Raw genomic sequence first — 15,038 nt, forward strand, 5'->3', positions numbered from 1 at the left:
GATGAATAGCTCACTACAATTAAAGTAGGCAGATAAAAAGATTTGTGAGGTGGAAAAATAAAAAAGCCATGAATCATCACAGTATAAATATATTTATATTGCCAAATCATATTGTTAGACAACTTCAAGGAAAAAAGGTATGCTACCTCTTGCTTTTGTAAGTGTTAAATCATTTATTCATTTTTACAGGCAAATCTAAGGTTGTGTAGAATGTGTGCTATCTAGTGATTTTCTAGGTTTGTCATTTTAAAATAGTATATCAAACTAGACACCAGCAGAACTGTGCCATGTAGGGGACAATTAATGGCATCTGCAAAAATATGAATTATGAACCAATATAAAGCCACATCAAATGCTAATTAAAAAAATGGCAACAAGAAAATGTAATATTAATCACCATGTACCAAACATAGTTATGAACCATGCCTTGTTAAGAATATTCTACCTCTCACACATCATATAGAGCTATGTTGAGACTATTTGAATATATAAGAAACAATCCATGCATCTAGGACAAATACGCTTCCTTTCAAATTATTGTAAAAGTGAAAACCTGTGGCCTACCATTAAGGGTGAGCTATGTGACAATTTATTATGCAACACTTCCCAAAAGATTAACCAGCACTACAACCCTGTAAGCATTGACAAGATGTGCAGTTTCAATATAAACTCTACACTGGCTGTTAGATTTGTGCGGGCTGTGAGCAAATACATTGTGTCGTGTCTGCCATCTCTTTGCCTGTTCAGTCATATTTTAAGACACTTTTAGACCGGATTATGTCTATACCCTGCCTCAATGACGTCACATTTCTTACCATTAGACCACAACCCCAAGCTATTGTATTGTGACAGAATTATTACAATGCAATAAGACTGACAGAAAAAGTGGATTATTGGAAAGAGAAAGCAATAGTGGAACGCCCAAACAATACTGTGAATTTGCACAATGACGGCTGCTGAACACGGCCAGGAGGAAAGAGAAATGCAGGGTCTGGGTGATGAGAAGGAGGGAGAAGAAGAAGAAATGGAGCCAGAGGAAGAAGAGCGGGGAGCTGGTTCACTCCGATGAGAAGGAATCACAAATCCTGCTACTGAAAGAGCAGATAATGAGAGGGAAGTGGTGTGCTCCTCCGATTTACCTATCCCCCCATGTCACCTCTAAAAAAACTTACCCTGTATCCAATATAGAATGACTTCTGCTGCAGTGCATGCTCCATTGTAATCCCTTTATTGAAGGTAGACAATTATGCAGAGAAAACGTTAAACATTTTTAAGACGTGTTACCTATCGATCGACAATGTCACGTCCCGTGTTATGTATGCCATGTAAAGCTACCATTATTTTTGCCTAACAATTTTGATTTAAAAATGTATGCCATGTGATTTGTTCTGTTTATTGCATCATACACACTCACTGTTCTCATGTATGCTTTCATATATGTCAACTATGTCTGGCTAAAAATTAAACAGTGGCACCATCCAAACAGACAATGATGAGGATTATGATGATACTATTAAGTCTACTTGGAGAGTTCACTATTTAGTACAATCATAGAAGCTAGCTAATGCAGAATAGGTTTATTTTTTTATTCTGGTCCCCTAATATTTAAAATCAGGCAAACACAAACAGTACATAAAAAAGGGTTAGAAGGATTTGCATTTTAATGTTCACATGGAGTTGGTGTATAATTTTAATTATGCACATATTCTGAACTCAGAAATTGTCTGCTCGTCTTCTTTTAATGACAAACAGTAAACTCAAATACCTCAATAAACGGAGAATTCATGGTATGTAAAGCATTTTAAAAACGGCGTTTCAATATATATTAAAAACACACACTGTAGCTTTGCAAACAATAACTGTATATTTAAAAAAAAAAAAAAAGATTTCAGAAGGACATGCTATTATTCAAATTTCCCTATCCCCAATATTTCATGGTTTTAAAAATGAAACTCCTATGTTAGCCACCCACACAAGCCCTATCCCCAGGAAGTGATAAGACTTTGGGTGATGTGTCTGAAAGACTTTAAAGGATTGTTCCTGTCTCCTTGGAGACTAGTAAATAAACAATGACAAAAACCTTGACACATCAGAGAAATTCTTGACAAGCTAACTAATTAATAGCCAGAGGTAAAAAAAAGAAACAAAAAAAAATGCATCAGTCTCTGCATTGGAAACAAGAAAATAGTACAATCCCCCCCCCCCCCTGCACAGATCCAAATGATATGGTTCTTATTACATCATAAGACTTCATGCCCAATAACACATATCACAAAAAGACAGCAGATTCAAATAGTGGTGTGGTCCCAGAGGAACCTTGCACAATGCATTTCTCTTAATGGGCAGCACACGGTTACTATGTGGATAGCACTTCTGCCTCACAGCACTGGGGTCATGAGTTAAATTCCCGACCATGGCCTTATTTGTGTGGAGTTTAGATTTTCTCCCCGTGTTTGCGTGGGTTTCCTCCGGGTGCTCCGGTTTCCTCCCGCACTCCAAAAACATACTAGTAGGTTAATTGGCTGCTAACAAAATTAACCCTAGTCTCTCTCTCTGTCTGTGTGTGTGTGTGCTAGGGAATTTAGACTGTAAGCTCCAATGGGGCAGGGACTGATGTGAGAGAGTTCTCTGTACAGCGTTGCGGAATCCATTCCGCTATATAAATGGTGATGATGATGATGATGATGAATGTTCATTTTCCAGCTTTCAGCCAATGAAAACTGCTCTGGTGATGACTCCCACAAATTGCCAGGGCACAGACTTGTGCAGTATGAATGGGGTCAACCCGGGAAATTCCCGGGTCCGAGGTGCAGTATGAATGGTGTTTCTGAGCTGGGACGCTCCGAGCCCCTGCAAAAACCCGCCTTGAAAAACCCGGGATATTGCCGGGGCGGCAGTATGAAAGCTGTATAATTGAGGACCCCTAAGTTGGTAAACTGGAGCAGTTTCCTTCCATGATTAAAATATATAATATTAGATCAGTTTGGTCAGAAGCAAGTTAACCTAGCACGTGTGCATTTGAGAGCTTGTGGTAGGGAAATAATTCACACTGGTCCCTGCTTCAGTGTACAATATAAACATGCTCTTATTGTGCAGCGGTGCTTAATATGTTGGAGTTATATAAAAAGTATAATGCGATTAAAAAAATAAAATAATCATGTGATTTATGGTTCAGTATTATTCCCTCAAGCCCGTAAATGTAAAGGGAAAAACTATGCAATCCAGTGCTTCAGCACGTTGAGGATCAGAGGACAAAAACATTGCAGATATATTTATTATTTTATATGCGTATGTTTATACCTAGTGGAAGAGAAGTTATCAGAGATTTAACATGAAAAGCTTAATGTTTTCTTAATACAAAACCACAAGGCGCAGTAAAGGAGTCAGTGACTAACATGTGATGAATTATAACTGGTCAGACAAGTTTAAGTTTCAACAGGCAAGACCCAACAAAGAGCAGTATTAAGCTGCAAGTACTTAAATTGGGCTATCTTCTGAAGGACCCCCAATTAAGCACAAAATGTAAAGTTTCAGGGTCAGGTATCTTTTGTGTTTCGCACTTGTAAACCCAGGTTGTTGGTCTAGACAATAAGTGCCATTTAGACACGTAATATGTACAAACCCTTTTATTCTGTGTACACATGCATTATTCTGGGGGAATGGTCATTTAAAAGGATAGATCTATGGCACAGAACAGTGTATGGGAAAAGTTTTAAGATGAGGACCTATTTAAAAAAACTTCTAGCTAAAGTGTCAGATTTATGAATGTCAGAACTTTTTTCCAAATCTGGTGTCATTATAAAATGTCTTATTTGTAAATACATGTAGAGCTTATTTAAAGCGGATTTATCAAACAGATCTGTAAAGAATGAAATACCTTTGCATCTCTACTCTATGAACCAAGGATGCCCAACAACAATGTCAAGGTTGGATTCTCCCATATCGTAACATAACACTCTTTAACACGTTTATGTACATGGGTGGGTATTATTAACACAATAGCAAATAGATGTAGAGACATGAATAATGTGACCCAGCTCCAGCCTAATCAGGAGCAGAATCCCTATGTAAATTGGACCCGCTGAATAGAACAGCGCTCCTCCTGGCCCCCCGAATGCACCAGGGTAATGTGTTGTGGAACATTAAGGGGCAGAATCAATCCTGCACATGGATGCGTTGTGTTTCCATAACAGTCCACTGAGACACATTGTGTTTGACATTTTACTAAAATCTTGGCTCACTTTCCCTCGCGGCCATAGACATGCAAGGAAAAATTAGGGTAGATTTCTGCACCATATTACTTGGCAATGTGCACAGCCGGACATCAAGGAGATATCTAGCGGCACCTCGAGGCTAACTGAATCTGGCCATAAGTTTGTGAAACTACAGGTCCAGTAAGCTATTAACTGTTTGGGCACTTTCTTTGTGGGCCCAATTCCCATATGACTTACACTATAATGATTAGTTATGCTTCGATTATGACAGATGGACTTCACGTTGCGGGATTCTGTTATATTGTGACCAGCACAGCCTGGCATAGCCTTGTGTTTACTGCCAGATGAATTTATGTCAAGTGCTATGAACTGGAGAAAAAACAAAAAAATCCACACACGTTAGGTCACTTTGCAGCCATAAGTTTATTCCAAGTCAAGGCCAAAGTGTGCAAAGCAAGACTATATACTCACTTCATGGTGCTAATTGAGGATGCCAACAACACATTAACAGTTTTTATTGTTTTTAATAAAGTAGCGTAAAATATAACGAGTAGCGGACAAATAAAACATAACATAATAATTTCCAGAAACTCTAATAAAAAAAAAAAAAAGGGTACTTCAAGCGTTAGAGCAATAAGACATTAGGGTGCTACATGAAAAAACAGTCAGTATTTAACTTATGTGCAAAACAGAATACTAATTTGCACCCCTTGCATTGTAACATGGTTTTGTCCAGGAGACTGAAATAAGAATCCTCTTCATTTAAGATCCTTAATGTATCAGGCCCTAGGATCTTATTAAGCGTACACAGAAATTGTGAAACAAAACTGCATCATCACACCTTTTTTTTTTTTTTTTTTTTTTTTTTTTTAAACAAACATATGTAAACCAGCTGTTATAAAGCATTGCCCACAATCAGGTCAAAATTTGGTTAAGTAGCTACTGGGAAAAGATCCCAAATAATGAAAGGAAAAGGGAAATGAATGATCAGAAGAACCCTTCCTCTGCTGCATATAAAGATACTTAAGAATTCTAGGAAAGCCAATGTTAATTGTTTCCTGCCAACAATGTGAACTCTAGAGCACTTCCCAAGACTTCAAAAGATATGCACATCATTTATAATTATTTAACAAGACTAACTGTCCCAACAGTACATTTTGTTGCTTCCATATGAATTAATGACAGTATGTCACAAAATATAACACTATTCAAAGGAACACAAGAGTAAATAGGATTTCCCTGTTCATTAATCAGAAGCAATCTGCAAAAAGTGACAGCAGAGCATTTTCTACACCATAACAATAAAATCATTAGCAAATTCAGATAGAATGTCAACTTTACTGAGCAATTATCATCATGTTTTATTTAGGTTTGTGCAACTACAAGTGGCATGCATGAGAGGTGCATGTTATTTGTGGGTCATTTTCCCCTAGGAATCCCACTTGGTGCTGATCAAGCCGACTTACATTATGACAGATGGACCTCACAAGACTGGAGTCTCTGTTATAGAGTGTCCAGCACAGCCTAGTGCTCCTTGCCGGATGAATTTATGTCAAGAACTATGAACAGGGAACAAGTATAGCAGTGTTCAGAGTGTTGCATTTGTGGGTTGTGCCTTAAATAATGCACTGTGCAGAAAGAAGAAATAGATGATACACGGTACATATAGTTTTGAAATGTCAATACTTACTAAAATAACTGATCTGATTCTTGTTTTAAAGCTATTACTGTAGATTTATAAGGCGCCACAGAGCTCCGCAGCGCCATACAGTAGGGAAAACAGTACATACATAAAACAGGAACATACAAGTCAGACAAAATAAATGCAGACATGAAAACAAAGGGTATAGAGGACCCCGCTCATTAGAGATCTTACATTCTAAAGATTTGAAGGCTGTGGGAAAGTCTGATTGAGCGTGGTAGGGAATTCCATAAGTAGGGAGCAGCACTGGAGAAGTCTTGTAGGCGGGAATGAGAGGTGGCTAGCAGAGACGAGACAAGGCGCAGTTTAGAGCTAGAGCTAAGAGTGGGAGGGAAAGTATTTTGATATAGAATTTGAGATGTATGCAGGGGTTGTTGAGGTTTTTGTAGGTAAGGGCGAGTAATTTGAATTTGATTCAAATTATGACACAGGAAGCCAGTGTAGGGATTTGCAAAGTGGTGCAGCAGGTGTGGAGTGGTGAGAGAGGAAGATCAGTCTTGCAGCAGCATTTAGGATGGATTGAAGTGTGGATATATGGGTGTCAGGAATGCAAGAAAACAAGAGGTTGCATTAGTCAAGACGGAAGATGTTGAGAGAATGGATAAGAGTTTTGGTAGCATATTGAGTAAGAAAAGGGGATATTCTGGTAATGTTTTAAGGTGGAATCGACAGGACTGGGAGAGGGTCTGGATGTGAGGAATAAAGCAGAGGGCAGAGTCAAATGTAACACCAAGGCAACAGGCTTGGGAGACTGTGGAAATTGTGGTGTTACTGACAGTGAGGGAGATTTGATGGCAGGTGGTGACTCTGGCAGGAGGCAAGATAATAATTTCTGTTTTAGACATGTTGAGCTTTAGGTAGCATTGGGACATCCATGTGGAGATAGCAGAAAGACATTTGGTTACACAAGATAATACAGAAGAAGGAGCGAGATCAGGTGAAGAGATATAGATTTGGGTGTCATCAGCGTAGAGGTGGTATTGGAGGCCTGAATGAGCAACTTAGTGCCCCAAGAGAAGAGGTGTACAATGAAAAAAGTAAAGGGCTAAGAACAGAGCTTTGTGGGCTATAAGTTTAGATTGTTTTATGAAGTTCAACATATATACACAAATAGATTTTTTTCCCCATAAATACATACAGTAGTGGAGAACACAATACAGATTATAGGCCAATGTAATGTGGAAAAAAGGCAATTGTTTGGATGACTTAGAGGCCCCCTACTAATCCAATAAGGTATTCTTTCAAAACAATTTTGCTGAAACTATAAAACAGGTTACAAAATTATAGATTGCAATTAAAAAATTGCTTAGAACTTCACAGTAAGAACAGGGGGGGCTACCACTTTGCTATTAGAAGGATGAAAGTCTCCTAAACTATCTTTGATTCAAGGCTCTTAGATGTTGATGCCAAGCACCATAGGCAGCTGAGCAGTGCTGTGCTTATCTGGGCCAAGAATGCACACAAATGTACACTTTACAGTTATCAGCTCCATCTTTCATTTTTTTTAAACTTAATAGTTCAGTGGAATTAAAATACCATCAACAGTTTATAATCTTTCCAGAATATATTCAATATCGAACAGCCTCAGATTTACCGAGTAAGAATGTTACACCCAGCATTGCTTATGTTGGTCGCAGGATTAAATTTATGGCAAGAACTATGAACTGGAAATTTATTTGCAGACTGCTTACTCGAGCCAATGATAAAAACTGTTTATTCCCAATGTCTTCTCACCCATTCAATTAAGAGAGATTTTCTATAACTTGTTCATTATGTATTATGTCTGGGAAAGTGTTTTTGTAGCCCTGTACATAATTACTTGATGACTGAATTATTTATACAAGTATAAAAAAAAGTTCCCCTTGAATAAATGTATGTGATATTTTGAAGGTTGTCCACACAGGAATTGTACACTATATTGTACATAGAAGTACAACACCCTAATTATTATTCTATTTTATTCACAGACTGGAGGGTAGGGACACAAAACAAAACCATAAAACACACACACATCCATTGTCAGGCTTCACATGAAGGTGAAACAATAACTCCCAAAAATCCTAATAATTGCGTGATTGTACTGATTTTCATTGTGGGTGTGGTGTGCTCATCTTAAGTGCTTGGCTTATTTTGTCCACATTTTGCCCACATAAATGCATACTTGCCAACTTTCTAAAGTTGGCTTCCGGGAGCCTGGCGGGGAGGTGGGCGTGAGGCCAAAATATCGTCATTTTAGACCCGCCCCCGGTGACATAATGACGCAAATGCGCCATTTTACACCGGGGCGGGGCCAAATTCCGCGATTATCGGAGAATCGTGGCATTTTGAACCAAATTCTGCCCACTTCACTAGGAAGTGGGCAGATTCGGGAGATTGTCATACTCTCCCGGGAGTCCGGGAGACTCACCCAAAATGCAGGAGTCTCCCGGACATTCCGGGAGAGTTGGCAAGTATGCATAAATGGTGGCAAGTATATGAAGCAAAACCTAGCAACAAACCTTAACAACCTTTAACATTTGTACTATGGTTTACTTTATATCTGAATATATGTTGGTTGTTGGAGAGTTGAATCCTTATATCGTCTATGTGGCTGAAAACTACTCATGTGTCAGTAAATAATGGTATGCCATTATTTCAACTTGCTAATCTAAGGCACACACATTATTTAAGTTTTATTGCAAATGACATTTTATTATGGAGGTCCCTTTCTTTTAAGGCCTTGAGAATCCTGTGCAGAAGAGTCAGGATCCAGGTCATCCAGACCCAAACTTGTCATTACAGTGCTATGCAGTAAATCTGGAATTTAGCAGTTCCCTTATTGTTACCTCATCAACAAGAATACTAGAACCAAGAGTCAGAAATTCAGGCCAGGAAAAATCAACATATGCTTTCTACAACTTAAAGAGCACCGAGACAGTGTCAAACATTCACATTATTACTTTTTGTTCAATTTTATTGCAGGACTTTGGCTAGAAGCCATATTTAAGAAATATAAGCACATAAAAAAAATGGAGGACGTGCATTTGTTGTTTTAATGATAAGTAGTGTGAATTATTAAGATCGAATAGTGTAGTTTGATATAGTAAGGAAACAGCTAATGTACACTTTCATTTGAAATAAGTGGCCAACATAAATGTAAATAAATTTATACTGGCTCAAAGACAACAATTTCTTTCACTATATCCAGCTCCCCTTTAGAGGATTTTACAGGGAAAGCAATGTATTGTTTGTTAACGTTGCAGGAATACATTGCAAATAAAATCCTGGCTCTTTAATCCATCTTCAATAAAATGCAGCAGCAAGACTGATGTTCCTCTCTCATCAACCCACATCTGCCACACCACTTTGTAATACCCTGTACTGGCTCCCTGTGTTCTCCAGAAAATAAATTTAAATTACTCACCCTTACCTACAAAACCCTCAACACCACCACCCCTCCATACATCTCAAAATACTCTCCATCTTAAATCTACTTCTGACCTGCACCTTGTCTCATCTTTGGTAACTACCTCTTACTTCCGCCTACAAAACTTCTCCCGTGCTGCTATTCACTTATGGAATTCCCTACCATACCCAATCAAATTCTCTCACAGCCTTCAAATCTTTAAATGTTCCCTGAAAACCATTTCTTTCTTAGAGCTTTCTGCCATCTATATTAAGCACACTGTATCAATCTCCTCCTAGGCTTGGGGGCTGCTAAAAGCAGCTGTCTTTCCTGGGGCTTTGTCGGTTTTCAGCCAGGGATTTAAGAGGAACGGAGGAGCCCCTGGAAAAATAGCTGCAGGGAGCAGCCATGGAGCTATACTTAGGGAGAGGAGCAGCTAACTAAATTCTTTTTACTATGTGGAAATGTGGAACTACATCTTTTACACACACACACACACACACACCATACTTGCCAACTCTCCCGGAATGTCCGGGAGACTCCCGCATTTTGCGAGAGTCTCCCGGACTCCCGGGCGAGTGTGGCAATCTCCCGAATTCTGCCCACTTCACTAGGAAGTGCCCACTTCCTAGTGAAGTGGGCAGAATTAGATCCCAAACGCCGCGATTCCCGATGAATCGCGGCGTTTAGCCCCGCCCCCCGCTGTCAAATGACGCAATTTGCGTCATGACGTCACAGGGGGGCGGGGCCGAAATGACGCGATTTTGGCCGCCCCGCCCCCTGACGCCCCCCTCCACTGGCTGGCTCCCGGAAGAGAGCTGAAGAAAGTAGGTAAGTATGACACACACACACACACGCACACAAACACACGCACACACAGTATCACATAAAATTACAGTTCCTAATTTCATTAACAGCACTAATAAATGTACAAATCTATGCAGTAAAGAAAACAGCTAAATAAAAAAAAACACAGAGAAATTAGCCAGACTTGACAGATCTTCCCACATTTCAACTCTGAATGCACACTCTCCCAGTGTTCTGTTCCCACTACCAGCTCAATGTTCTCATCTTTCCTGTTACTACAGAGGGCTCCCACTAATTTCCTCTGCTTCCTACACTTATTGTGTCTGCAATTGGAAATTAAATCCTCTAGGGAGCCAGATTATGAGAAACGCAAACAAAACCTATGACTTTTATTAATGAAAACATTTTACAAATGCCTTTGTATAGAGCAAACACAAATTTGGAAACTGTTTCTATTAAATTGTGTTAGTTCTTTTCCCCTAATGGAGTTGTTAATGGAATGTAAGTTTTATGTTAATAAACATATATAGATATAGAGAGAAATATTGTTTGTTAGACATTCAGGGGGGTATTCAATTGGCTGCGATACTGTTAAAAGTAACGCGGCCTGCGCATTGTTACCGTTATTACGGTACCACGCTAAAACTATTACTGTTATTACGGTTGTTGTTAAGCTGGCTTTTTGCTCCTAGCTCCCTGTGCTGCGAGCAGAAAGCCGGGTTAAAACTACCGTAATAACGGTAATAGTTTTAGCGCAGCGGTACTTCGGGGGGAATTGAATTCCCCCCTTAGGGGCAGATTCAATTAGTTGGAAGGCTCCTCAGAACATCGCAGCCGCACAATACGGTAAAAATAAATGCTCATAACTGCTTGCAAAAATGAGATTCCTGGAAAAAAAAAAATCTGTGTAAGGGGTCTTGTGGCCGTTCCAGAGACACCTCGCGGGCATCTACCCCTCAGTGTACATAAACACATGACTTGTAAATTACTCTGATTTATTTTTCCCATTCAAAACTCAATTCCACACAATACTAAAAATGCAGTTCTATATATATAGTTATCTGTCCCTAGCTCCACTGGTATGGACAAATAACTATATCTTTATTCCAAGGTTCACTAGGTGAAGGGACCAATGTTAGCAACACATACACATCGAGCGAAAAAGAGCAACTTCCTACAGCAAAAACAAAAATAGGACAACAGTTTTGATTCTTTAGTGCATCACATAGAAGAACAACTATTATTCCAAGAATTAAGAGAGGACCAGGCTAGTCAGTATCTGTAGCAGACCAGCCATTAATTATAGGTTTGCTTGAATACAGGAATGGTCTGAAGCTTGCTGCTGCCACAATTATGGGCAGGCCCCCTGGTAGGTCCGGGCCCCTTATTTTAAGCCCCTGAAGGCAGCTCTGAAGCCACCACCTCATCTACTGGGTAGCTGTATATAACCCCCTTGCATTTAGTGGATATCTGTATAGAGTAACATCATGTCATGTAATTATTAGTTGTAGAGAGCCACCATGTCTAGTATTGGGTGGTTGGCTAAAACCATATTGTGTCACACAGTGATTAGTAGTATAGAACCTCCTGTACCCAATATTATGTTGTGAATTGCATAAAATCCCCATGACATATAGTTGTATACAGCAATCCCATGTTATAACCCCAGATCATTATCAGACCATTTGTAAAATAATTAAACTGTGCTGTACCTTTGACAGCTCTATACCATGGCTTCTACTAAGAGTGGTAGCGGGCGGCAAACAGCAAACTGGAGGAGACAGGCACAGCCTCACGAGAGGACACTTACATTAACTTTGTGGAATTCCCTCCCACGCACAGTAAGACTTTCCTCTAGTCTTCAAACCTTCAAGCGTTCACTGAAAACCCACCTCTTCAGACAAGGTTATGATATTCCTCAACCATCATCTTAATTTCCCTAGATTACCCTATTGCCATCCTCTACACTGCTAACGCAAGACAACAACCTTCTGACCAACATTGCAACACACACAGCCCACTCAGTACTTTTACCTTTGCAGTCTGACTGGTCCATTGTGCAATATGATGTAGCACATGCCCTTGTGTTTCTAACTCCCATTGTCCTATAGATTGTAAGCTTTCGAGCAGGGTTCTCTTACCTCTCTGTCTGTATGTATTACCCAGTATTGTCTTATTAATGTTTGTTCCCAATTGTAAAGCGCTACGGAATTTGCTGGCGCTATATAAATAAATGTTGATGATGATGATTAACTCACAAACTTTGCGCAAAAAGCAACAAACACTGGTACCAACCTGATGACCAGACAGCACAAACCCCTGGTCAGAAAAAGCTACAGTGACAGCACCATAAAAATAAGAACTATCTTCTCCTTATGTTCATGTTAAGCCTTCAATATGAATTACACACAATTTTAAAGTATTCAAATCAACTGTAGATAGTTAAAACAAAAGCAACATTCACAATCGTACATACTCAACGTCAAGTAGTCATATACTAGATGGTGCAATTTTTAGTATACCCAAGTTGTAATTAAATGATCTCCAAGAGGCCTACAGTACTTTTTTTAATCCAAGAAAAACTAGACTCCCATTATCAGGTTTTTTCATTGAATGGGATGCTGAACATGTAACAGATTTTGCCCTGTATACCCTTATAAACAGCAATTCTTTAAAAGCACACATACATGACTTTTATACTGCAAACCAATAGCCTATGAAAGTGGAGATGAGGTAGTTTCCAGAAAATAATAAGAGGTATGTGTTATAAACGTGCTATGGTCCTAGGAATTTGATAAAGGTTATTACTTTCCTTGCTCTCAAATTTTACAACCTTATCAGACCTTTTATATCAGGTGTTCAAAGCATGCCCTTAAAGACTAGGGGCCCGATTCATTAAGGATCTTAAATGAAGAGGATCCTTATTTCAGTCTCCTGGACAAAACCATGTTACAATGCAAGGGGTGCAAATGAGTGTTCTGTTTTGCACATAAGTTAAATACTGACTGTTTGTTCATGTAATACACAAATACTTGATAGCTTATTTATACACTAAAATTTAAAGTTGATATGTGTGTGCTACATGAAAAAACAGTCAGTATTTAACTTATGTGCAAAACAGAACACTCATGTGCACCCCTTGCATTGTAACATGGTTTTGTCCAGGAGACTGAAATGAGGATCCTCTTCATTTAAGATCCTTAATGAATCAGGCCCTAGAACTTTATTTTTTAAAATTCCCATTATAAAAGAAGGTGGAACTAGTATTTACCAATATAGGAGAGGCACAATCTTGATCAGCTATGAAACTTTGTCAATCTTTTAATAATGGCTTAAACAGTCACATAGGATATCTTTTGACAGATTTGTGAACATGTTTAACTCTGTTGCCCCCATCAACATCTTGTGATAGCCTTCAACACCTCAACATGTTCTCTGTTGCCTCTGTAAACCAACATAACTGGATCTCCATACAAAAATATCCTAATAAAGAAGGAAAGGAGAGCAACATACAAACGTGTGCTTACTTCCATGCAATTCTTTTTTTCAAAACAAGGCAGCAACGCAAATAAACACAATAGAAATAAATCTAATGTAGTCCTTTTTAGCTTTTCTGCAGCTTATTATCAATCATAAATTGTAAGTACCGGTACTTCCCATCTACTATTATTATATAGCGCTGTTGTCAGTGCCACAGTTTGTTTTACCTCAGATAGCCCAGGTACTTGGTCAAGCCCGAATGCAAGATTAAACACTAAATTATAAAAAAAACAAAACAAAACTTATTTCAATATTTTAAACACTTTAACCGTACTCCAAAATCAAGTTCTGAATTCTTATACTAGTTTTTTTGTTTTGCTTGTTAAAAAGATTGTTGAATGTTAAACGATCATGTACCTTCACTGTTGATGGACAGCAGACGTAACAGTTTTACTTCACATGTAAGCAATTCTATAAATAACTACACAGCTTTGAAGCAATGTGATTAATGATGTACATGGCATCAAAACAGACCATTGGCATCAATTATGCTTACCCTTGATATAGTCAGAGGCATTTTAAAGTCTTTGCCACCTTGCAGCCTGAAGCCCCAGGGAGCTGGGCCAACCAGAGATACACTGTAGTTGCTTGCCATGTTGATTAAGTTTTACAACTGGAAGATGTATATCACCAAACTCGTGGACCTGCAAAAATAAAGTTTAAACAATATTATTTTTCTCTCTTTTCATAAACAAAAACACACAGCACAAGGATTTAAATCACAAACCTTTAACAACACAATATAAAAGCAGTATTGACCATCTGGAAAATAGTACACAGACATTTTAAGCATTTGGGGGCGTATTCAATTGTTGCTCCGGGCGCCGCCGGAACGAGCGCGTTAAAAATATTACCGTTCATACGGTAATTACTCGCTCAATTTCAGCTCGCAGCTCCCTGAGCAGCGAGCTGAAATTGAGCGAGTAAATTTCCGTATGAACGGTAATTACGCGCAATATTACTGTATAAACGGTAATAGTTTTAATGCGCTCGTTCCGGCGGCGCCCGGAGCAACAATTGAATACCCCCCTTGGTATGTTAAATAACCCGGGCACGTTAGAAAAGTGTTCAAAGTATTAGTGCTTATGGTGCGATTAAATTAGAACACCGTCTACTGGATTATGTGCCTTAATAGCACTTGTCACAGAATTCAACGAAATTTGGACAACTATTTTTTACAATTCCTTTTGCTCTGTTTAGTACATTAAACTCCAAGGCATCCAAAATGCCACAAGGAGCATTTCTATTACTTTTGAACACAATAATCTGTGAAGCAGCAAGCGCAATGATCCCTTTGACAAATGCATTCTACAAGTTGGTATTAAGGCAATTTGGCTACAGATGAAGGGCCAGAGGTCTGTACACTCATATACATGCTTTCTACACAAAA

At 38.9% G+C, this 15,038-nt stretch overlaps 1 protein-coding gene across 5 annotated transcripts in view; it reads right to left on the reverse strand.

Moving 5' to 3' along the window:
- The window catches only part of PDLIM5 (PDZ and LIM domain 5), a 134,180-nt gene that overhangs the window by 107,430 nt on the left and 11,712 nt on the right, over positions 1–15,038 (reverse strand). For all 5 annotated transcript variants that reach the window (XM_075201574.1, XM_075201588.1, XM_075201581.1 and 2 more), the window contains exon 2: positions 14,145–14,292. In XM_075201574.1, coding sequence (XP_075057675.1) covers positions 14,145–14,243 — 99 coding nt within the window. In that variant the 5' untranslated portion in view covers positions 14,244–14,292. The remainder of the gene's footprint in view (positions 1–14,144; positions 14,293–15,038) is intronic.

Source organism: Mixophyes fleayi, chromosome 1 (assembly GCF_038048845.1).
Source record: "Mixophyes fleayi isolate aMixFle1 chromosome 1, aMixFle1.hap1, whole genome shotgun sequence".
Classification (NCBI taxonomy): Eukaryota; Metazoa; Chordata; class Amphibia; order Anura; family Limnodynastidae; genus Mixophyes; species Mixophyes fleayi.